Source organism: Haemaphysalis longicornis, unplaced genomic scaffold, assembly GCF_048455015.1.
Source record: "Haemaphysalis longicornis isolate Haplotype H1 unplaced genomic scaffold, Haemaphysalis longicornis Haplotype H1 scaffold_1, whole genome shotgun sequence".
Taxonomy (NCBI): domain Eukaryota; kingdom Metazoa; phylum Arthropoda; class Arachnida; order Ixodida; family Ixodidae; genus Haemaphysalis; species Haemaphysalis longicornis.
Window position 1 is genome coordinate 338,021,459 of NW_027526203.1, and position 24,498 is coordinate 338,045,956.

Here is a 24,498-nt window from a genome sequence, read left to right on the forward strand (position 1 = left end):
GTGATTCGAAAAAAAAAAATTGTGAGTGAGTTTGAGTGAGCCGCGCCAACTTTGCCGAGGTATGTGCCTGCGTGAAATGCTGCATGCTGCATCTCGCGCCGGCTGCCGCACGGACGCTACACCTGCTCGCACGCTATCTGTTCGGGTAGCTCCTTACGATCCCATGGGTTTCAGTGGGCGTCGCCAGTTGCGCTGCGAGATTTTTTTGTTCCCGGTGGACGCCTACGGCGACTCCTGCTTTTCTGCTCCACGAAGCCCTTAACGCTACGCATTAAAATTACGCAATAATGCCTTTTCATTGTTTTTTTATGCCACCCACTGACCACATAGTCACACCAGCTACTGCTGCAGAAAATTAAAGGCTACCAGCTAATGCTGTCCAGATAGTCTTCGTTAACTATACCAAAAATACGTTACTTAATCTTTTGTGAGCGCCTTGCTATTGGCAGTTTCGATTGCTGATGCATTTCTTTTCCGAAAAAGTTTAAAGAGAACCCGATAGAAACGTTATAAAAATGGTCTTCCTTATACTGGACACAAGAAATGATAGCAGAAGATAAAGAAACGCTGATAAGTGCAGGAATCAGTATTCCTGCACTTAACACTGCTCAACTTGTAGAAGTTAAACCCTTTATATCAGCAGATGTACGTTATAAAAACCAAAAAGCAAAAAAGCCCGAGTTTATTGTCGAGCGAATTGAACTCTTGCGATGTACGCGTTTAACCAAATCGAAATTGTTGACGAGTTCCTGCAGAATCGCGCTTACATTTCGTGTACCTTTATTATTCGCTGTGAAGTTTCTTCATACCTGCGTGCGCACTTCTACAGGTCCTGAGCAAAGCCCCCACCTGTGCGCACGCCCATCCGCCTCGTCGAAATATGAAGGAAAGAGCGGGATTGGCCACGCGGAAGGTCCAGCTCTGACGTTGCAGTGGCGTGTCGCGAGTCAACGCAGCGCTCACCGCGCCTATTTGCCGAAATATTAGAAACAGGAGGCTTTAGGTAATTATCTATCGGGGCGACGTCTACCGGCGAAACATACTCAATACCGCAGCTGGGTAAAAAATCTTGAAGTCGAGACAGTGACGGAATCCCGTCTGGCCGGGAGAATACATTTCAAGAAACACGAGGCGCCGACCAGTCAAAAAATCGTTCTTGACGTTTCGGCTTCCAGCACGGAAGCCTTGTTCACAATGAATACATCACCAGAAAAGGATCGTTTAAATGGGGTTGAGTAATCGATGTAAGGAACGCGCGTAGATTGGATTTAGATTTCCGTCGTTACGATTAACCGTGTTAGATGTGGTCTGAATGATTAGTGATTCCAGATGCAGGCGTGAAGTTGCCGATTTTTCTGTTGCGACGATTCTTGCACCGTCCCAGCCAAAAAGATGAGGTGAGCAAGTTCCTGGATCACCTGAACAGCTTGGAAAGAGCCATTCAGTTCACTTTGGAAGAGGAGGTGGATGGAAAACTTCCTTTCCTCGGCGCCCTTGTTTCTCGGCAGGGCCAGAGGCTAAGCTTCAGCGTGTACCGGAAAGATACTAACACAGGTCGATACCTGAGTTTCGGCTCTGTGCACCCGGCCGCCCACAAGCAAGCCGTTGTTAGCACGTTACTACTGCGGGCCGAACGTCTCAAGGCCCGAGGATGTGGCTGTGGACAAGAAAAAGGTACGGGATGACCTCGCAAGCTGCGGATACCCTAGGCGCTTTATCAATGCAACGGAACGTCAGCTGTCACGTAGGGGACAACCGGACGTGCCTCCTCCCCTCAAGAAACGGGCTTCTGTGCCGTATATTCCTGGAACAAGCGAATGTCTCGCACGTGTCTTACGGGAGTATGACGTACAGGTGGCACACGTTCCGGCAAGAAAGATGCGTCACCAGCTGGTAAAAGTGAAGGACAGCTTGCCCAAGGAACGCTTCCCCGGAGTTGTGTATGAAATCCCGTGCGCAGACTGCGACGATGTTTACATCGGGGAATCAGGAAACTACAAGAAACGATTACAGCAACACGCTCGTGACGTAAAGAATAAGAGCGTTCGCAACAACGCTTTAGCAGAGCACGCCGTCACGAATGACCACAAGATTGACTGGGACGGTGCAAGAATCGTCGCAACAGAAAAATCGGCAACTTCACGCCTGCATCTGGAATCACTAATCATTCAGACGACATCTAACATGGTTAATCGTAACGACGGAAATCTAAATCCAATCTACGCGCGTTCCTTACATCGATTACTCAACCCCATTTAAACGATCCATTTCTGGTGATGTATTCATTGTGAACAAGGCTTCCGTGCTGGAAGCCGAAACGTCAAGAACGATTTTTTGACTGGTCGGCGTCTCGTGTTTTTTGAAAGGTAAAAAATCTTGTATTTTCTTACATCATGACCCTTCTTTTATGAATAAAAAACAGACCGTTATTTTAACAGTCCTAAAGGGACACTGAATGCAACGCAATTTGGGTTCAGACGAATGTTCAACTGCACCGTAGCGTTTATGTTGCTGCGAAAGATGCTTTAATTGCCGAGAAATTACCAATTGAGAAACGCATTTCATTCCTCGCGCGATTTCATGGCGTTTCGCGTGACGCAAGCGGAGGCCACGAGTGAGACAGCGGTGGAGTCCAGCATGAAAACTAAAACCTACCAAGAAAATCATCGCGGCCGCAGGAGCCACTAGCCGCGCTCTCGGGGCAAACGACAAAACAGTTTAATCGACCAGATTTAGGGGAAATACCCAAGGTGGAGTAAGTTTCTGTGAAGGAAAGTTTGACATCCACCTAAATGCAGCCATACGGCTACAAAAGAAAGCTATACAGCTTGTAGCCGTATGGCTGCATTTAGGTGGATGTCAAACTCTCCTTCACAGACAAAACAGTTTGTTGCCCAAAGGAAAAGAAATCCTCGGGGGCGGACGAGGTGACAAAATCTGCGCTGGATGGCTCGGTCACCGCACCCAGCTCTGTCGTTATGTCGTTGGTCGCCTTGTCTCGCATAGAACTGTTTGGGATCCACGAGAGCTAAACCTTGGGATTAAGCAACTGGCCACGACGAGCTCGCGCTTTCCTTTGAGGGGTCCAAACCTGCAATCCCGAACAACTCCCGGTGACCCGTTGACCCTGCAATCCCGGTGACCCTTCGAATGACCTCACAGCGAGAGCAACTCCCTCAACAACAACGCACCCGCGCCTAGCACGCACTAATGCGTAATTACCCTTGACAATGTACGCTGGTTTCACAAGGTAGTACCAGAAGGACTCTGGTAGTACCTACAGCGCCGCTCGGACTTAGAAACCTTTCCCCGGCAGAGAACAATTCTCTCGGCCAGACGCGCATCCTGGCCGCCCCGGACAAACGATGAAAGTTGAAAAGAATTTTTGCGGCTGTGCTATTCGCCCGTCGAACGCCGCGTAAGCTCAACCGGCATGAAATCAAGCACAAGCTGCGGCCCGCTGCCTGGTTGGTTATTCTTCTGTCTTTGACCTTCGAGGAAGCACGTTCCGCTGAAGGGCGGGCAAATTGGCCAGCTTACAGGAAGAGAAACACAGTAGCGACTTTTGGATTTTTGTACTCGAGACTTGGCGTCAAAAACAGCCAATTCCTGACGATGTAACGTTTGCAGAAGGAACGCCGTTCCTGCCGTTTCTTCAGAAACCTAACGAGTTACCGTTACAGTTCCACCGACCATTAATGGAACGGTGGCGTTCCTCCGTTCCTCCAAAAAGAAACTAGTTCCAGGAACGCCGTTCCTTGGAACGCCGTTCCGTACAACACTGCGACAAAATAACTTGGCCGCCCGACACGTCTGCAGGCTGCCCCTTTGAGTGCGCTAACCTTGGTGTCCCATGGGACGTGCGTTGGTTGTTTAACAGTGTGAACGTGCCGCGAGGCCTTTTGCTTCACCTAACAAACATCTGGCGGACAGCGCAACCGAAGCGAGAACGACGTCAGGCGCTCTTACGTTTTGAGTTTTCGTTATGGATAGTCTGGGTTTAGTCGGTTTAGTCGCATGCCTGGATACGTGGCGCCATGTGTTAGTTTCACATGTAACGGCGTCCAATGCCTAGTGTGAAAACGAGCGAATGGCAGTACAGGGGAGATTAAAAGAAATACGAACAACGGAGCGCACAGCCTCCGACGCATGCTGCACCGTCTGGCTGCAAAGTCGGTAAACTACGCGCATGCGCACTTCTTCGAGAGCGTCGGAGAGTGTGGCCTACATTTATGGAAAATGCTTGATCAAGAAGCGACCCCGGTCGTTTATTTTGAGGCGCCTTGTCACGCTGCGTCGCCACTGAGCGGGATGATCGTTGAACGGCATCATGCTAGCTGCAATCAGCCTGCTGCGCGTTTGGTTCCCGAATTTAGTAGATAACAGGATGCTCAGGGCCAACAGAGCATATATAGAAAGGGACCTCGAAATAAATTACCGGCGCCTCTTTATCAAGCCATTCTCCTAACTGTAGGCCACTCTCTCAAACGCTCTCTAACTGACTGTGCAGTCAGATGGTGCGGCATGCGTTGGAGGCTGTGTGCTCCGTTGTTCGTATTTCTTTTAATCTCCGCTGTACCTGTGCATTTCCGCGCTATTACTATGCAGGCGTGCGTGTGCTCTTTCATCCGAAAACTCGACAAAGCCATTCAAATTTACGGCTCGACAGATGGGCTTCGTAGTGCAGCCTTGCAGTTGGAGGTAATCGGCATGTTACTACGCTGAACCTGAAATAACCACAGCAGACTTCACGTGCGCCGCGCAGCTCGCGAATGTCTTGTGTGCGCACTTCTTCTGTTGTTCTTCACGTGACTCTTAGCGGGTGTAGGAAAAAATGGTACGGGAAAAAAGGGTCCGGAATAAATGGTCCCGGAAAAAATGGCACCAGAAAAATTGGTTCCGGAAAAAATAGTCCCACATCCAAGGTAGGAAAAAATGGTCCCGGAAAAAATGGTCCAGGAAAAATTGGTCCTGGAAAAAATGGTCCCAAAGCCAGGGTAGTAAGAGAAATAGAGAGATAGAGACAAACATTTATTGCACTATTGAGCAGGATGTTCTTCGGGTGTATCACGGTTGCCCCGCGCGCAGACTCCACGTCGCAAAAACCCCGCGACGCTAGACCCGTGTCTCATTTACCCGGTGTGCAGTATCCCCGTGCCATAATCCCCGCGTGCCATTTGCCCCGATGCCAGTTTCCCCGACCCATGCTCCCAGGGCGATATTAGGGCGCGTCATTTTCTTTCCAGTGACTATAAAGAAGATGGTTGGGTCTGTCGCTTTCCCGAAGTAGCACTGGGGCGTTAGTCCTTCTTCCCTTAGCTGCGATAATTTAGATGTGGGTTCAAAGTACGATGGCGGTAAACGCTATCTCCCCCTCACCTTCCTCTACGCTCGGGTCTAGGACATTTCGGTGCACGGACATTTCGGTGTACGGACATTTGGATGCATGGACGTTTCGGTGCGCAATCTTTCCGACAAACGAATTATCTGGTGCTTACTTGTTTTGAACAGTCATTTTATATTTCCGCGTAACTTGCCCACAACTTCAAAAGCGCCGTCTCATTTGCCCCGCGTAGGAAGCCCCGCGGCTTTTGCCCCTTTTCGAAACCCCCGTGCTCATAAGCCCCGACACATTTTCCGCGTCTCATTTGCCCCGTGCCGATTGCCCCGCGCCGAAAGACCCGCTCTTTAATAAGCGCCGTAGCTATAATCTAAGCCCACGCTATTCTACGTATATTTTGTTTTTCTTTGTAATTTTTCTGTTTGGCATATAAAAGGAGATGTAAAGACCGGAGAAGAAAACTACCGACACAAACAATTGCGCCAATCCACCCTGTGAATGTGGTTGGAAAGCAAAGCTGTAAACGGCACCCACAACGATTGCCCATGCGACGTCCCTTAAATTAGTCGCATCGCTCTACAAATAGTGAAACCAGAGATAAGTGAAATGCACTTAACCACACCCGTTATTACTTCAAAGAGATATTCCTGGTAAGGTTAAATCAATGATGATACATGAGCGGTGGCTGGTTGAATTGTATTGGTACCCGCCCCGGTGGCTCAGTGGCTAAGGCGTTTCGCTGCTGAGCACGAGGTCGCGGGTTCGATTCCCGGCCGCGGCGGCCGCTTTTATGATGGAGGCGAAAAGCAAAAACCCCCGTGTGTACGAGATTTCGGCGCACGTTAAAGATCCCCAGGTGGTCAAAATTAATCCGGAGCCCTCCACTACGGCGCGCCTCATCGCCTGCGTTGCGTCGGCGCGTTAAACCCTAAAATCAATCAAATCAATGAATTGTATTGGTTAGCACATGAGTGGAAACGTTTTTTTATAAAACTAAAGGAAGCTCAAACCCGGTGTTAGACGATCTCAGTTCTCCATCTCTGACGGAGACGACGAGATTGGCGGCCGAGACGGTGGAGGAGGACGAGAAGGAGAAGGAGGAGGAGGAAATACTTCTATTCAGATTTCTGAACGGCCCAGAGTGCGGCCCAGGGGAGCGGTTCTTTCTTCACTGGAGCCCATGTGCAGTCCGCGCAGCCTGTGCTCTGTTCACCAACTAAAGCTGGGTAGGCAGACAGGGGGTGGACCGCAGCATCTCCCATTTCTTTTGATAGGTAGTTAACGGAAAGAGAGGAGGGTGCTCAGGGGTAAAGTAGCACACCCCGATTATGCGGCGGAGTGTTCCCACTTCTGAGCAATATTTACATTCAGCGTCGTAGCGACTCGGGGGCATTATGTGAAGACACGTCGGGTGTGGGAAGGAGCCGGATTGTATGTGCCGTAGGGGAGTTTGTTTTTCTGTGGAAAGGTCAGGGTAATGCTAAGGTAGGGTCTGTCTCTGAAGGCGATAATGCTGGGTTATGTCCCTGAACGAGACAAGCGGGTGACTGTCCTCGTGCAGCTCCATAGCACGGGGGGTAAGAGCGCAGGCTTGTTGGTGGGCGTATTCGTTGCCCTCCATGGACGCGTGAGCGAGTGTCTAAACGAGCTGAATTGAACCGTTTGGGGAGTGGTTTTTTTAGCACACGCAGTGCACGTCGGGTCACCCATCCCGAATTGTAATTCTGGCAGGCTTGTTAGGAATCGGTTACTACCTTCCGAACCTCTGGTTGAGTGAGAGCCAAGGCGATGGCTGCCTCTTCTGCAGCCATCATGTCTTGGGTCTTGAGTGAGGCACACGCAAGGAGGTTGGTTCTGGAGGTAGCCATGATGATGGCGTACTGCTGCCCTCGATGTTGGGAGGCGTCAGTGTAGATAACTGCATGATCTCCACCGAGGCTGGTGTTGAGCGCTTGAGACCGTGCTTGTCGGCGACCCTCGTCGTGTGAGGAGTTCGTATTTCTAAGCAAAGGGAGCATCTTTAGTTCTTGTCGCCAAGAGACCGGGAGTACATCAAGCGGAGTGACATTCTGTGCTGCCCAGACAATATGGTGAAGGATGCGGCAACCCACCGCAGTTGTACTCATTCGAAGCTTCTGGTTAGAAAGGTTGCCCTCTATCAGCTCTTCCACCGTGTTGGGGAGCGCCGTGCTAAGCAGCCTCTCTGTGGACGCACTCATGGGAAGACCAATGGCTTGCTCTACCGCCTTTCTAATTATTATATAAATCACCTTTATGTACTTCTTGCCGAGAAGAAGACAGTGGATTGACGCAAGGGATTCTTGAAAGGCCGAAGCTTGAATTAATCGAAAGGTATCAGAATTCTTGAGGCCTCGCTTCTTGGTGGCAACTCGCCTGTTCATGTGTATGATTTGATTGCTCCTGTGTTTGAGGCGCTGCAACGACAGGTCACTCTTGGTGTTGTCCTGGAGATGTAAGTCCAGGATCGTGATGCTGGGGCTTGGAGTGGTGGCCTGGCCATCAAGGAGTAGTTGAATGTGTTTCTTGATGTGTCGTTTGGCGTGAGGGCGGACGACAAGGAGCTATGATTTTTTACGTGAACACTGGAGGCCACAGGCTAGCACATTGACGTACTAGAAGTGAGATGCCATGCGTTGGTGTGAGCTTCCTTTAATTTTTGTAACTCCTTGCACACGCGCAAGGCGCGCACAGGGCCGCTAGACGTGCCGGGGATGGAGCGCAGAACGTCGCGTGACGTCGAATTACGCTATCACGTGGCATTCAGAAAGAATGCAAGGGGTAAACCTCTAGATGTGCTTGGTGAGCCCGCCACCTGTCTTCCCCGTGTCCGCGTGGGCTCGTAGCTAAATAATAAAGAAAAAAAGTGGGCTCGTAGCTAAATCGGTAAGACAACGAGCTCTCGCTTTGTTACGCTATTAATTCCAGGTTCGATTTCTGGCGGTGCCAGCAAATTCTTTTATTTGTTCGCGGGAGTTTTCTGCTGACACTAACGGTCGCGAAAGAACCCTTGGGGGGTAGAGGTATAAAGCTTTGCTTTAAAACTTTGACCGAAACAGCTGGCTTGTCTGGTGGTAAATGATTTCGTCCTCCGAGTTTCTGTCTTGAAAATATCAATTTAATAACGATGTCATACATGTTGGCATGACATACTTGTAGTCACGTATGATGAGCGCATCCTGCTCTATTGGGTCTAAATAACCAGCATAGCAACGGAATTAATTTGGTGCTGAATATCGTGTTCACTCGACGAGGCTCTTGCCCGGCCGAGGTGAATGTTTTGTCCTCTGTTAGTTCATGCTTCCTAATTATCAATAATTCAATAACGTTGACCCATACGAAGTCGTTTCTTAAAACACGCCGATTTATTTACACTTGAATTTAGCGGTTTACACTCGATTTATTTAGCGGTCATCACCATCACGTAGCTAAAGGAAGAAGGCATAACGTCCCTGTGCTACTCGGGAAAAGTGGCAGACGCAGTCATTTTCTTGAGCAGGTCGTCAAACCTTACTTCACTGTAATTTTAAAAAGTTAGGAACTGAGAGGAAAATGACGCGCCATAATATCGTCCTGGGAGAATGGTTCGGGGTAACTGGCGTCGGGGCGTCGGGGCAGGGATTACGACGCGGGGCTAACGTCCCGGGGCTTTTGCGACGGTGCTTGTGCGCGCGGGGCAATCGTGATACACCCCAATAATCTACTGCAGTGCTTGCATATTTACATTGATGCCATTTTTATTTGCCCCAGTCATTTGAATAAATTGAGCATTTCAATATTTCTGTTTATACCTTGTTCGGGAAACACCTATTACGCAGCCAACTAATTAAATCCTTTTGCAGACCCTTCTATTTACTACAACACTTTATAATGCACATTCGCTCTTTTCTGCCGCATGCACATCAGCCAAGGAAATCAGCCGATGTTTACGATGTATTTTGCAAGTAATTTTCTCTAAATAAAAGTCACACTCCCACTATCGCAATAAAGCAACTTTACAAACATTCTGTTGCCCCGGAAATGCAGAAAATATGAGGCGTTCCTTGCCGGCAGCGCTGTGAAGCTAAAATAAACTTGCAAATACTGTTGTCTGCAGCTTTTTCTTACGGAGTCTAGAATATCCTCGTGGAAGAAAAATGGGCCTTTTTGGAGACAGCTGCAGCTTCCATCTCTCTTAAGTCTTGCTAAAGCGTGAATGAATAGTGCGTACAAATACCAGTCACTCCCGTGTTCAGGCAAAAGCGCGATGACGCTTGCCTTAACCATAAGCACAGAAAACGAGAAGGAAAGGGTCGTAGTTTTGCAAGCTATGTCAGTTCTTTTTTTTTTCTTATTTTGCGCCGCCCGATTATGGCCTTAGAATATGTGTAAAAGTGCGTATGCACACGTGCTTGGGATGTTGCAAATTAGTATGATCGTCATTCGGCGGAGCCAATGGGTAAATGGGTTAGTCAAATTCATTATAAGTAGGGCCCGCACAACATACAAGGAAGGTAAATATTTGGCTACCATCTGTCTTGTTGGGAAATTACAAATGAAAAGCTATAATTACACTGCAAACAATGATGCAATAAACGATGAGCCCACGTTTCACAACCAGCTTTCTTTCTCACGGGTGACTGGGGCCAGGCTGCTGGGGCGTCTGATAGCCTTTCAACGCGTTAAGTATCTCACCAAGCCCCTCTCCATGGAGCACACCCCGTGCGTGTACACAAAAGTTACGAGTTCCATAGTAGCAATAAGGTTTGTGAAGTTCGCTGAATGTGCCACCACTCAAGTAAAAGCCTATTCCTGCAGTTTTGTTTCGTTCTCGACGATGGCCGTCCCGACGAAGTCTATCCTGTGGCCGGATGCCTGGCAGTACTTAGCTACACATGCACCATGAGCTGCCCAATCTCTTTTGTGCGCAACAAAAAGCCATCGAAGAAGCCCCCGAAGACACGATTACCACCCAAGTTAAGCTTGCTCGCTGCACCCTTCGGCGCGTCGCTGTCATACCTGAGGGCCTTAGCCATGCCGACCGCGCCCCTCTCTAATAATAGCTCCTTCTTCGCCCCGGTGGCCCAACCGGCAGTTAACTCTTCAAGGCGGTATATTAACACTTCGGACATTGTTGGATGCAGACGTCTCCTCGCCTTCTTCCTTTATAATAGAAAGAAAATTTTAATCGGTTGGTGTGGCGAGAGCTCAAACAGTCGTCTATAGCCTTCTGGAGCCCAAATGGCACCCCCGAACTAAAAGTCTGGTTTTCCAGCACCCCCGCACCCCCCCCCCCCCCCCCCACGACCAATCCCCTTAACAATGCTACTGTAAGTGCGATCGCTGAGTATTATTAATTGACACCTACACCGAATGGAATGACGACTGGGGTGATATAGAAAATCCCGAAATGCGTATGCACACGTGCTTTTATTAAAAGCCAGTTTGGTTTCTTTCCTTTTCACTTTTTCGTGCCGGTTGAGGGGTCGGCAGAGGGGGGTTCAAAATGAGCTATAAGCAAACGCATCAATTCAAATCAAAGAGCTTAAGTAACACGAAGGATTGGGGCTGTTCACTGGTATAATAAAATTCTAAAAAAAGTTGAACGAAAGTAAAATTTGAGGCGTATAAATCTTGAATGGTTGAGTCATATCATCGGACGAAATTTAAATATTAGTTAAAATGTTAAAATAATTCCTGGGACATTCCGTGAACCGAATGGTCCGCATCGAGACTTCCTGCACTGAAATGTCCGTGCAACTAAAAGTCCGTGCACCGAAATGTCCGTGCACCGAAATGTCCGCACGGAAACGTCCTGCACCGAAATGTCCTACACCGAAATGTCCGGATCCCGCGGACAAATGCCACTCATTCCGGTATTCGGGCAAACCAACCTTCGTTTTATGTTAGCACGACTACTTTTATTTAATTTTAATTCTTTGCCTGAGCCTCCACCCACCACTTCCCCACCCCCGTCTTTAGGTTTCAATCTCCTATTCCGAGATTTCCTATTCATTGATATTATTTTCGGTTTCCTCTGAAAACGTTACAGGCCTCCGAAGCGTCACCGCATTGAAGCAAGAAAAGCTATGCTTTCACAATGAGCTCACACGGCCTCTCTAATGTGCAACAAAATGCCACCCGAAAAGCCGCTGGGGACACAATAACCAGTATCGTTGGCGCCTGTCGCCACCATGGAGCAACAAGCTTGCTGGCTACACCCTTCCGCGCTTCGCGGTCGTACCGATGGCACCACATCTCCAGGAATCGCTCTTGCTTCCCATTGGATCACCCGTTCGGCAATTAACTTTTCAAAATACCCCGCACATACCTGGCTTTCTTCCATGTATGTATTTATTGAACTATAGAAGGAAAGGAAGGTCCACCAGCAGGCGTAAATTGTCTCGCCCTAGGGGCGGCCACCGGAACGCCTGCTGGTGTAGGAGAGGAGGGATAGGGAGGAAAGAGTACATAGGAATAGGTGATAGGGCAGAGGGCTTACATCAATCACATAAAACACATAGGCAAGATCCAGAAGGAAAATAAAACGAATAGGTGAAAAAAAAAAACGGAAAAAACGATGAGTTAAACAAGAGCAAAGGACAAATACATATAAACACTAGACATATAAATATACATCAAGGTATATGACCCAATGGTGGCAGAAAACACACCTGCACACGCGCGCGCACGCGCGCGCACGCGCGCACACGCGCACACGCGCGCGCACGCACGCACGCACGCACACACGCACGCACGCACGCCCGCACGCACGCATGCACGCACGCGCACACGCGCACACGCGCACGCACGCACACACACACACACACACACACACACACACACACGCACACGCACACGCACACGCACACGCACACGCACACACGCACACACGCACACGCACGCACACGCACACGCACGCACACGCACACACACACACACACACACACACACACACACACACACACACAGGAAAGCTACGCCTGCAGCAGCACTCCACTACAATCTGGGCAGTTACATGCTGTTGTAGCGGAGTGCACTGTGGAGCCCCGAGGCACCCAGGTATGCACCCAGGGCCTCGAGAACTTTGTCCCGCTCCCTGGCACTGCCTTGGGGCCAAAGCAGTTCCTCGAGTGGCCGCACTCCTCGTAGCACGGCCAGCAGCTCTGCCCACCCTGCCGCAAAATTGGGGCACTCGTAGAGTACACGCGGCAGGGACTGCACGGGCGCTCGGCAGTGAGTGCTGGCGGGGCTGGCCCACCCGCCCCAGTCGGTGTTTCCGCTCTGCCGTCCACGCGTCCCCCACACGGAGGCGCAGGATGGCCGAGCGCAGTCGACGAGGCAGGCGTGATGCCCGCACAGGCGGCAGGCCCACTCCGACTCGCAGCCGCGGGTCTGGATGCCTTGTCCGGAGGTGTTGTTGGATGAGCAGGCGGGCGTCGTCCGCTGCCGCCTCGGCCACCATGACCGAGGGAGGCAGCGCGTGTGCCCCGGCGGCCAGCTCGTCCGCCGGCTCATTGCCATCCAGCCCAATGTGGGCGGGGACCCGCTGCAGGCACAGCCGAGTGCCTCGGTCCGCCAGCTGCGCTGCTTTCTCCCGGATGCCCCGCACCAACAGGGAGTGTGAGTCATCATCCCGGAGACGTGCCAAGGCCACGCGGGAGTCGCACAGCAGGGCACAATGCTCGGGCAAGGGCTCCATCTCCAGCAGCAGGTCCAGGCCCAGTCCAACACCCGCCAGCTGAGCTGTGGCCAACGTTTTTAGATTAGGTCTAAAACGTTGGCTGTGGCCGAATCTGAAAACCTAATCTAAACCTAATCTAAAAACGTTGGCTGTGGCCGAAGATGAGGCGTAGGGCAGCCGCACCTTCCGGGTGGCCTCTCCCATCACGGCGGCCGCTGCGGCCGACCCCTGCTGCTGCCGCAGCGAGCCGTCCGTGTAAACGAGGGCGTGACTGTCTAGGTCCCCCCAGACGATGCCCCGTGCCAGCTGCAGTTGTCTCCAGTGGGGTGTCCGCCTCTTGCTGAGCAGACCTGGGATGTCCAGCCTCACGTCAGTTGCCAGAGCAGGAGCCGGGTCATCAGGTCCTGCATCCACGGGGGCCACCACCTCTGAGTAGAGCGCGAGCATGCGCCCCATGCGTGAGCGGTGGTGACCCCTTAGTCGCTGCAACAGCGGGCCGCCCCCCTCGGTGCGCCGCAGCCGGTCAATTTGGCCAAGCGCCCGCTGGTCAGCCAGCACCTCGAGGGCCCACGCCCCCGCCTCGGCCAGTGTATTCTCGCACGGCGAGCTGTGGGGCAGGCCGAGGCAAGCGCGGAACCCCTTGCGGTGATCTCTTTCCAGCTGCCGCCAGGTTAACTTCCGCAGGCTCACCAGCGCCAGCGTATACATGGGGAGACGCACAGCGGAGGCACTGTACAGCCGGAGAGCCGTCCGCTGTGAGCAGCCACTGCCCAGGGCCACCATCTTGTGCACTGTTGTAGTGGCCAGCTGCGCCCTGGCTCGGAGTTCCTTGGCTGCCTCACGGAAGTTCAGCCGGTGGTCTAGGTTGAGCCCCAGGTAGCGTACCCTGGTCCTCCACTGGAGCTCCTCACCATCGATGATCAGGCACCGAGTTCTTCCACGGGCGGCGGCGTCCGGATGCACCAGCATGGCGTCTGTCTTTGGCGCCGACAGCTGTAGGCCGACGCCGGCCAGCTTGGCCCGGAATGCATCCATGGCCACCTGCAGTTGCCGCACAATGGCTCAGCCCTGACCTTTTGGCCCCAGCACCCACAGGGCAATGTCGTCAGCGTACACCGAAATGACACTCGGTGGCCCACTCCTCTGGGCAGGCAGCCTGGCAGGGCTGCCATCACCAGGTTGAAGAGGAAGGGGCTGATGATGGAGCCCTGTGGGGTGCCCACGTCCACCGGCCGGGGTGCTGACAGGGCGTCCCCCACCTGCACCTGCGCCGTGCGGCCCGCCAGGAACGCCTCGACGAAGCCCTGCAGCTTGCCCACAATGCTAGCCTCCTCCATGGCCAGGGAGGTGGCATGACGCTGCAGGTTGTCGAATGCGTTCTTCACGTCCAGCAGCACCAGGGCCGCCACCTGCTCGGAGGCCCTGGGGTGTTCAAGGGCCGCCATGACGTCGGCGATAGATTCGGTGGCTGCTCGGTGCCTCTGGAAGCCCGTTAGCTGCTCGGGGATGGCCTCTTCCTCTGCTGCGATGGCCTCCATCATCCGCAGCGCCACCCGCTCGAGAAGCTTGTAGCCGCAGGATGTGAGGGCCATGGGCCGGTACGCCGTGACTGCCACAAGGCCCTTTCCTGGCTTTGGGATGGGCCGCAAGATGGCTAGCAGCCATTCAGGTGGCAGCCGGCCCGTGTCCCATATGACGTTATAGGCAGCCAGGAGCCAGCCGAACCCCACCTCATCCAGATTGCGCGTCATCTTGTAGGTGAGGCCGTCCGCTCCTGGCGCCGACTTACGCTTGCAGCTGCGGAGGGCACTGCGAAGCTCAGTCTCCGTGATAGGGGCATTGTTGAGGGGGTGATGCACCTCCGCCATCCCAGCAACAGCAGCAGCGGGCCCTGGTTCCGCCTGGTGTGGCGGCAGGAAGTGTGCAGCGAAGAGGTCGGCCAAATCCGCAAAGCTGGCGTGCTTGCGGATGGCCATGGCAGCCAGGGGGTTGCGGTTTCTCTGGGGCTTCAGGATGGCGTTGAAGATGCCCCAGAGGCGGCGGCAGCGTGGGTCGGCCTCCGAGCTGACGCATAGCTCGGCCCAGCGCTGCCGGCTCAGGCGGTTGGCGTGACGGCGGCAAGCCGCATCCACTCGCCGGTACCCCGTCCAGTCCGCCCGCTCCCACGAGCGCTGGGCCTCCCTCTCCGCACGGTTGCGCACCGCGCGCAGCTGCAGCAGCTTCAGGTCCGGCGTGGTGGCCCCCTCGGCTACTGTGCAGATCTGCGTGGCTTGCCTGGCGCAGCAAACCAGGCCCCGGAGCAGTCCGGCTCCTTCCCCCAGGTCCTGCTACGCAAGGCAGCGCCGGAACCGGTCCCAGTGGGTGACGTGGTGCAGTGCGGCTCGCTTGGCTGTCCTGTCGGGTGGTGCGATGTGCAGCGGGTAGTGGTCGGAGCCCCCCGTAATGGGCTCCCTCCTCCAGGTGGCATCAACCCCGGCTGACACTAGGGTGAAATCAATGACGGTGGCTGCGCAATTGCCACGCCGGAAGGTGCTTCACCAGTGTTCAGCGTAGACAGGTTGAGGCGCAGCATGGCGTCCCACAGATGCTCTCCGCGAGCGTCCATCCCTCCCCACGCAGTGTGGTGTGCGTTGAAGTCACCACAGAGGAGATGGCGGGCTGCGCACAGGGACACCAGCCGATCCAGGAGGCATGCGTCCCAAGGCTGTCCAGGGCACACGTTCACCCTGCTCACGGTAATGTCTGCACCACCCACACTGAGCCGCAGCGTCACTTTCGCGCACTCATGCACCACTGTGGTCACCTCACTGGTATACAGCTGTGCGTGCTGCACATCGTTATAAGTAGAGAAAAATTGAATAGACTGGTTTGACGAGAGTCGGGACAGTCGTCGTCAAGTTTTGGACGTCCAGTTCACACAATGAGGCAGCACAAGTGACACCCCCATCTCTCTACCAATGGGGCTGGTAGCCAGCTGTGCTCAGCCGACCCCCCCCCCCCTCTTTAGTAACGCCATTGTAAGTGCAATCGTTGGTTAGTTTTTAAGTAGAACCGACGACCAATGAAACGAAGGCGAGATTGATAAAGAAAATAATTAAAAGGGATTGAACACGCGCTTGAGCTAGCTCGTTTCTTTTCTTTTTTTTCTTTTCGGGCTGGTTCGGCGGAGGGGAGGGGAAGGAGAGATAGGAATGGACTAAAGCAGCAGCGTCTTGCAGCGTTGGGTGAAGTGTGAGGTGATTTTAAAGAGCTGCGGTAACACCTGAAGTATTTGGGTTGTTTATATGAATGTTAAAAAAAAGGTGAACGGAAGTAAATAAACAACGTTAATTTTTAACATCTACTACCGAAATTGGTTTTTACGCGCTGATGCTCCTGCATTTCAAAGTATGATTTGGAAAATTATGCAGGGCTGTAGTGGCGTCCTGTTCTATATCGATGGCATGATTGTGTTCGGGAAGAGCATGACAGATCTTACCGCAGTGCTGAGGTTTTTTAAAGAGGCAGGACTGAAACTTAACACAAAAGAAGTCATCGATACGCTCAGACCCTCGTTCGTGACAATTGACGCATCTTCACAAATAGCGCACATAAACGGAGATAAGAGAGAAAACACGGGCTGGCGCTTCTAACGACTGAAAATTCAATCGAAAACACACTCTTTATACACCACAGGGCTGCGTGCAACAATAAATGAAACAAGAAAAACAGCAAAAAGAAACGAAGGGTCTCTGCTTTGGAATAAATTTTTTTCTGGCCACAAGCGTTGTGTGGCCGCTACCTGACTCTCCGCGGTTAGAAAAAATAGTTCGTTATGTTGCAGCTGTTTATACCCATGATTACTAATATGAGCGGATGACAGTATACCCATCTGATTATGAAGTCGTTGATATATGTTTCATTCGGAAGAATGAATGATTTTCACGTGCGTCTGTCTGTCTGTCTGTCTGTCTGTCTGTCTGTCTGTCTGTCTGTCTGTCTGTCTGTCTGTCTGTCTGTCTGTCTGTCTGTCTGTCTGTCTGTCTGTCTGTCTGTCTGTCTGTCTGTCTGTCTGTCTGTCTGTCTGTCTGTCTGTCTGTCTGTCTGTCTGTCTGTCTGTCTGTCTGTCTGTCTGTCTGTCTGTCTGTCTGTCTGTCTGTCTGTCTGTCTGTCTGTCTGTCTGTCTGTCTGTCTGTCTGTCTGTCTGTCTGTCTGTCTGTCTGTCTGTCTGTCTGTCTGTCTGTCTGTCTGTCTGTCTGTCTGTCTGTCTGTCTGTCTGTCTGTCCTTCCTGAAACGGGGAGAGCGCTTTTAAATAAACCTATTGGATCACATGCCTGCCGGTTTCGAATAGCGTAACTGTATAGATTCACAAGAGCAGGCAATGAGACGACATTTTGCCTCCTCAAACTGCCGGCATTCCTTAAGGATGGCATCAACAGTAGTGCAATCCTTACAGATCACCAGATGGAAGGCGTCATCTGCAATGCCTTTGAGTATGTGTCCCCTTGATAAAGCAAATACAAAGAAAGGCCGTTTCAAAACAAAAGTGTCCTGGGCGCCGCCAACCACTTAGTGGACGTCAATAATTCGTGTGCCGCATTAGGAACGAAATATAACACATCGCGTGCCAAACGTTCTTGTCCCCAGGGAGGCGCTCGAGATGCTGCGAAAATGTGGACGAAAAGATTACCACGTCGTCTAGATAACATAGACACGTTTTCCATTTGAGGCCACGAAGCACAGTGTCCATTATGCGTTCGAATGTAGCCGGGGCATTACAAAGGCCGAACGGCATCACATTAAATTCATAAAGGCCATCTGGGGTTGTACCCAAATGGTTGTGCGACGACTCTATTTTCGTTTTTTCACCATAAAAAATACAATCAAGGTAGGCCTTCCTGGAGTGTTTTTGGCAAGTGGTCGTAATTTTTTGTGCGCCCAGCGGTTTTCGAGTTATTCAAATTTCAGCGATTGTACGTACAAGTTGGGAGTCGGTCCGAAAACCACCTGAAGTAGGCACTCTGACATTTTACGGGCGATAAGGTCCGAAACCGGGAACGCGCACGCTTTACCGATACCAACATCCACGCGCAAGAACGGATCAAAAGCTCAGGCAGGTCGCTTAACCACCTGCAGTGCAACCTGTACTCGGTTTAGCGTTCGTTTCCGCGAACGGCGCCGCAAACAAAACTCTCGAACGTGAAAACATATCAACTGACGAAATTACGATATTACAGCTGAAATGTTAAAAGATTGCCTGGGACAGCCCGTGCACCGAAATGTCCGCACCGAAACGTCTTGCACCGAAACGTCCGTGCAACCCCCGAAAAGTATATGCACCAAAATATCTGCGCACCGAAATTTCCGCACGGAAATGCCTAGATAACGATTACAGGTAGAACTTTCCGAAAACAGCATTTTTTGGGATGTGCGGGGCGTTACACGGTTCGCCATTTTACGTTATTAGTTGATATTATTTTTGTTTTTTTAGTTTTTCAAAATTTCGTTCGACCAATTATATCCATTCACGCTATCATAACGATTACATGTGAGACTTTCGCGAACTCAGCATTATTGTGGAAACGCTGGGCGGTATACCGTTTGCCATTTTCCGTAATTTTTTTACATTCTTTTTATTCTTTTTGTAATCCACACCAACTAAAAAACAACCAATCAGTTATTCAAAATTGTCTCCCGATTACTCGGATTAAAATTTTTAATCGATGCTCAGCACTGGCATTCATCCATGCATTCATTCATCAGTATACACATCGTCCATCGATTCATCCATCAAACCGTCCGTTCGTCCATCCGTCCGTCCGTCCATTTTGTCCGTCTACCCAGTTTAGTTTGCTAGATATTATCCTCTAGAAGAGTTCACTTCTGGCCTATATATGAATATTAAAGCATCCCATCTCTTCCTCAACCCTTTGGCTAAAACCCAAAGGAACAAAATCAAAACCGCAACTAAGTTCAGATATGGGTAACTTGAAGGGAAACATGGCGACCAAAGCATGGGTCCATTTTTTCCTAGATTGTCACTGGGACCCTTTTTTCCGGGACCATTTTTTCTGTTTTCGCCATCTCTGCTGGGCGACTGATAGCTTTATTTTTTCATTATTTACGAGAACATTTTAATGGTACTGCAGCAGAGTATGGTATATTCGTTTTCTGGGGACGTCAGTCTGTCTATACAGACCAACTTTGGTTTTGTCTTCAGTGTCCCTTTAATTAGGCGACGCGGTAATATTCTGAATACCATTTCGGCGCACGTTAAAGGTCCCCAGGTGGTCAAAATTAATCCGCAGCCCTCCACTACGGCGCGCCTCATCGCCTGTGTAGCGTCGGCGCGTTAAAACTCATAGTCAATGAAACAATGACACATTCTCAATATCGCGGTGCATCATCTGCTAGTTGAACCTCTTGCCGAGTACATGGCGCACAAATCGGTATTTTCTTTACCCAAATCAAATTAGGGGTCACTCGATACATGGGTTCCATGATGCGATTTAAGACTTCATACGTTACCTAACTCTCGACTACCAGTGACCACTCTGATTTGCGCAGTGGACCATTACGTGGATTAATGAAGGAGGGTACTTTTCTTGCCACTTCCCGAAGGCAGAAGGGTTTGTTGTTAATACTGCCTCGCGAATGCATTGCTCATTTGTTCGGTCTAGTGAATGCATGAATCCGATCTAAACTGGACAGAATCATCAGCTGTGACTAGCGGTACGTGGTAGAAGGAAAGAAAGAAAAAAAGTGAAGCGCTCGCTTACCTGGAACACGGACGTGACCTGCAGCTCATACAGAACTGGAACCACTAGGCAGAACCCTATTGGAATGAGAATCAGATTGGATACGGTTATCCAGCCCAGGTGGAAGCCGTACGCGTACATGTGCGCCGGGGTTCCGATCACGCCGGTCGCTGACGCCATGGTCGCGAGCACCGACATCGCCAGGGGAAACATGCGTATGGACTTGCTGCCCAGGAATATTTCGTCCGCGGTGGCCCCGGGCAGGGCCTTGCGGTGGAACGACAAGTACCAACCCACGCACAGGCTGGCTCCCGTTAGCAGCGAGAAGGTGGCGTAGTCGGCAGTCTGCGCCATGTTTTGATCCCCGCTCCCAGCGCAATTCTTCGTACACGGAGTCGCGTGGTATGTTTGAGCACGGCGGTTTCACAGCTGCATGCGCACAGCTTGTGGCCTAGCGGAGGAGCTCGAGCACTGTTAATAGACGTCGGTGTTTTTTTCCCCTTTCAGCTTTTGGGGCCGGTTGCGATGTCATTCGACCGCGAGAACATTTATTGGGAAAAAACATTCGCCACACTGAAACACCACCTGCGCGTGCGTATGGCGTGTTAACGTCACATAAAATGTCAGTGGGAAATTTATCTGTGCGAGTTTATGCATTTGGAGTGCCTGTTGGAGATGCAAAAGGCCAAGGAAAAACAAAGCAGAGGCTTGAACAAATCAAGCTCACTGCAAGAACGTGGATCGATTTCCGTACGCTGTAAAAACTTTACGCTTGTCAAACGTGGGTTCACTCAGTAGTTCACTGTTGGTAATGCGGATAGTACCACTACGATTGAGCACTTGATATGTTGATATCATGAAGGGCATTGTTGCGGATCAAGAGCTCGGGCTTTGTTCAGACTACCGACGTAACACTCATATCGTACGCTATATGGACGTAAAATAACGGCATTTCACGCAGTTCGATTGGCTGAGGCGTGAAATGACGTCGCTATTTAAAGATATTACGACAGTGGTGACAACAGTCTCAACCCAGCCTTGGTACGCTTATATGTGCATTGCGACGGATAGAGGAATCACAAATAGATGTGCGATTCAAAGGATAATTACGGTCGACGGTCTCGGCATGGGTAAGCGTACACTGCGGTAGAAATTGGCATCGTACCCGCCGCGGTGGCTCAGTGGCTAAGGCGTTGCGCTGCTGAGCACAAGGTCGCGGGTTCGATTCCCGGCCGCGGCGGCCGCTTTTATGATGGAGGCGAAAAGCAAAAACGCCCGTGTGTACGAGATTTCGGCGCACGATAAAGACCCCGAGGTGGTCAAAATTAATCCGGAGCCCTCCACTACGGCGCGCCTCATCGCCTGCGTTGCGTCGGCGCGTTAAACCCCACAATCAATCAATCAATCAATCAATCAATCAAATTGGCATCGTGAACGAGGGGTAAAACACGACAGAGAGTCTCACTGAGGCTGCTGAGTGACCTTCTGTTACTTGCATTAAAGAGCACCAGAGATCTAAATCAAACTATTATTGCAGCGTATACATATGCCACGCCACATGTATACTTATGGCCCGTAAAATGCCTTTTTGCGGGGCATCAATTAAAAATTACGCCCACCTCCCCTCGCGGGAACCCTGGTGTGATGCGACGCTGAAGGGGGTTCCATTGTGCGTTTCCGTTGGGTTGATTACTCGAATTGCGTGAGCAATCGTCGGGTAATGAGAGAGAGAGAGAGAGAGAGAGAGAGAGAGAGAGAGAGAGAGAGAGAGAGAGAGAGAGAGAGAGAGAGAGAGCAAGCGTAGCGCGGACGCCCGTCGACTGAGAGACCGGCCGGAGCGCGGCACTCCGCTTATATGCGCAGCGCGCCCGAAGGAGAGGAGACCGCGGAGAGAGAGGGCGCTCCACATGCGCACAGCACGCTTGCGCCGCGCGCAGCGCCGCCCACCGGCGGAGTGAGAGTGCGCTGCGCCACGCACCCGCAGATGTTGGGAGAAAGTGTTCGCTATCGGAGAGAGGAGATGGGGTGAGCGGAGGAGAGACGCAGCTGTGCGAACGCGGACGCCGACGACGACGGACGCAGGACAGGGCCGCCGGCAAGAGGTGCTCCTCTCAGCGTCGCATCTAAAAAGGAAGCAATAAACAAAGATTGCTGCCTTAGTTCTAAATATAATTGAAATACAGAAATTCATCCGAGGGTTAACTGCGGTAACATTGATTTAAAATTCGAAGTTTAAGCAACCTTATTTTGTAGCTTTAGGTGCAAGCCGTGCTGAATTTTTTTACAACACCGTGGTGTTCGAAAACACACTTTTCCTGAAATCCCTGTTCTCGCTATCAGGTTGGTGTTATTGAAAAATGTATTCGAACAGTGGTTAGACACCTGCAACAAAACCTATATCAACAAAACCCAGTCCAATATCTGAGCTGGCCTGCGATAAAAAAATAAATGTCTGAGAAATTTTTCGGCGCTTTTCACTCTCTTCCTGGTGTAACTCTTAAAAATTTCAGCAATATTGAGCTCCTGCACCATAATCACAATGTGCTCATAAAATTTGAAGCCGTTTGAACTTGCAGTTTTGCTTGGCGTTTACACAACCTGTAAGGCCTTTTCCAGCTCGTAAGGCATGTCATTTGAAAAAAATTATTTTCGTCCTTTTACGTGCGTCGCAGTGCGAAATTCTTATAATCGGTTTTGTCCAGTTGTACGGGTAACATTTATTACCAAAGAATAATTGGATAAATCAATCAGTGAAACATTTATTGAACAATCTTTAAAAACACCCGTTTTGTTTCGAAATGCAAAATCCTCCCAATTCTGTTGGTTAGGGCGAAACCGTAAAATTACTTTTTAGGTATTCTTACGTGCTACCGATATCATCCAAAAGCACTTCGATATGCGAACGAGTGAGCGGGATGATCACAAATTTACGAAAACATAATTGCCCCTTGCTCCTAGGTTAGGATTGGAATTTCCAAAAATCCCGCCTCAGTGAGCTCCCATGACACAAATGTACTCCCAAAATTTCAAATCTCTTGGTCTAGCAGTTTTGGTTGGAACGATGAATCAGTCAGTGAGTGAGTCAATCAGTCAGTCGGACACTTCTCTTTCAAATGAAAGTGAACTTTTCAAATGCAGAAAAAACTTCAATGTTTATCGTCGTGATAGGGGAGAAAGGTGCGGAGGGGGTGTAATAATTGCTGTCGCAGATAGCCTTTTCTCATCTCCAATTTCTGTTGCTTGTGATTAGAAATCGTTTGGGGGTGGAGATCGGCATTTCCTTCAAGAAACATAGAGTAGAGGTTTGTTATCGACCACCTTCGACTTGTCCTTCTTTCGTCGATGGGCTTCATGATGCCGTCAACAAGATCATTGTACGTTTTGCTAATGTTCCCATAATTATAATAGACGATTTTAATTACCCAAGCATTGTATGGTTCATGGTACCTCCTCAACCTAGTCCCTTTTCGAATAAATCTGTCAATTTTTTCAGCCTGTGTTGTGATTTTAACTTTTCTCAGCTCGTTACTCAGCCTACAAGTGTTACGTTGACAACGTCGAGTGTTTTTGACCTTGTACTTACTTCTGTGCCTGAAAGTATTTCTCCACTTACCTACCTACCTGGTTGTAGCGACCATTCAATTCTGCACTTTACAGAAGATTTTCCTGTTTTTCGTCGCACAAACAAACGAAAGCAAATCAGGGACTACAAAAGGGGAGATTTTGACGGAATAAATCGTGAGCTTGCTTCATTTCTCGACAGCTTTTTACTGAGCTTTGATTACAGATCGGTTAATGAGAATTGAAATTTTTTAAAAAGAAAGGTAGCCTCTTTATTAAGGGACTTCGTACCAATTAAAACGATCACGTACATGTAGCAGGCAGGTGCCATGGTATAATCGATCATTGAAAAGATTGTGAAACAAAAAGAAACGTTTATTCCGATCCGCAAAATTATCGAATTCTGAATCACAATGGCATGCATATAGGTTAACCACCGCCCAGTACAATGTTGCACTGAAAGAGGCTCAGAATTCATTTTTCAATACATCGCTACCATGTGTGTTAGTAAATAATCTGAAATATCCTTAACCAAAATAACGATAACTCAACGATTACTCTTACAACCCCAGATGGAGATACGGTTCCTGGTGATGAGTGTGCTGCGGTATTTAATGATGTCTTCATTTCTACGTTCTCCACATGTACTGTTACCGTTTATCCGGAATTTCAACCTCTTCAGGTACTTTCAATGAAACTAATTATTTTCGACATCTCTGGCACTTTACGTTTAATTGAAAAACAAAAAGTTACGTCATCATCTGGAGTAGACAATATCAATTCCAAGTTTCTTATTAACACAAAATTGTATTGTTCTATATTTTTGACAAAACTGTTCACGCAATCACTTAGAACTGGTCGTATTCCGGATGATTGGAAGATTCGGAGGGTGGTTCCCCTGCACAAGTCTGGGGATAGACATTCTCCGCACAATTTTCGCCCAGTGTTATTAACTTCCCTTTCATGCAAACTCATAGAACACGTCATCTATTCTTGCGTTGCCAAATTTTTGGAAGACAATTCGTTTTTCAGTGACTCACAGCAGGGGTACAGAAAATTATTCTCTCGTGAAACGCAGCTTTTATGTTTCACTAATAATCTTCACTCCGTTCTAGATAGCGGGTTGGTTACGGACTGCATATTTTCCACATTTCTTGATTTTGTGAAGGCTTTCGAC

The 24,498-nt window shown here is 50.2% G+C and overlaps 2 protein-coding genes across 7 annotated transcripts in view; one reads left to right on the top strand and one right to left on the bottom strand.

Annotated features, from left to right (window-relative positions):
* Positions 1 to 20,220, bottom strand: part of LOC144152881 (sodium-coupled monocarboxylate transporter 1-like) — a 121,957-nt gene extending 101,737 nt beyond the window's left edge. For 2 of the 5 annotated variants that reach the window (XM_077684410.1, XM_077684443.1), the window contains exon 1: positions 19,782 to 20,219. In XM_077684410.1, the coding sequence (XP_077540536.1) occupies positions 19,782 to 20,114 (333 nt within the window). In that variant the 5' untranslated portion in view covers positions 20,115 to 20,219. Of the gene's footprint in view, positions 1 to 19,781 lie in introns of all 5 variants that reach the window. The other 3 variants (XM_077684419.1, XM_077684428.1, XM_077684453.1) reach the window with 3 other exon arrangements.
* The window catches only part of LOC144152907 (zinc finger CCHC domain-containing protein 24-like), a 349,875-nt gene that overhangs the window by 199,464 nt on the left and 125,913 nt on the right, over positions 1 to 24,498 (top strand). The window lies entirely within an intron of this gene.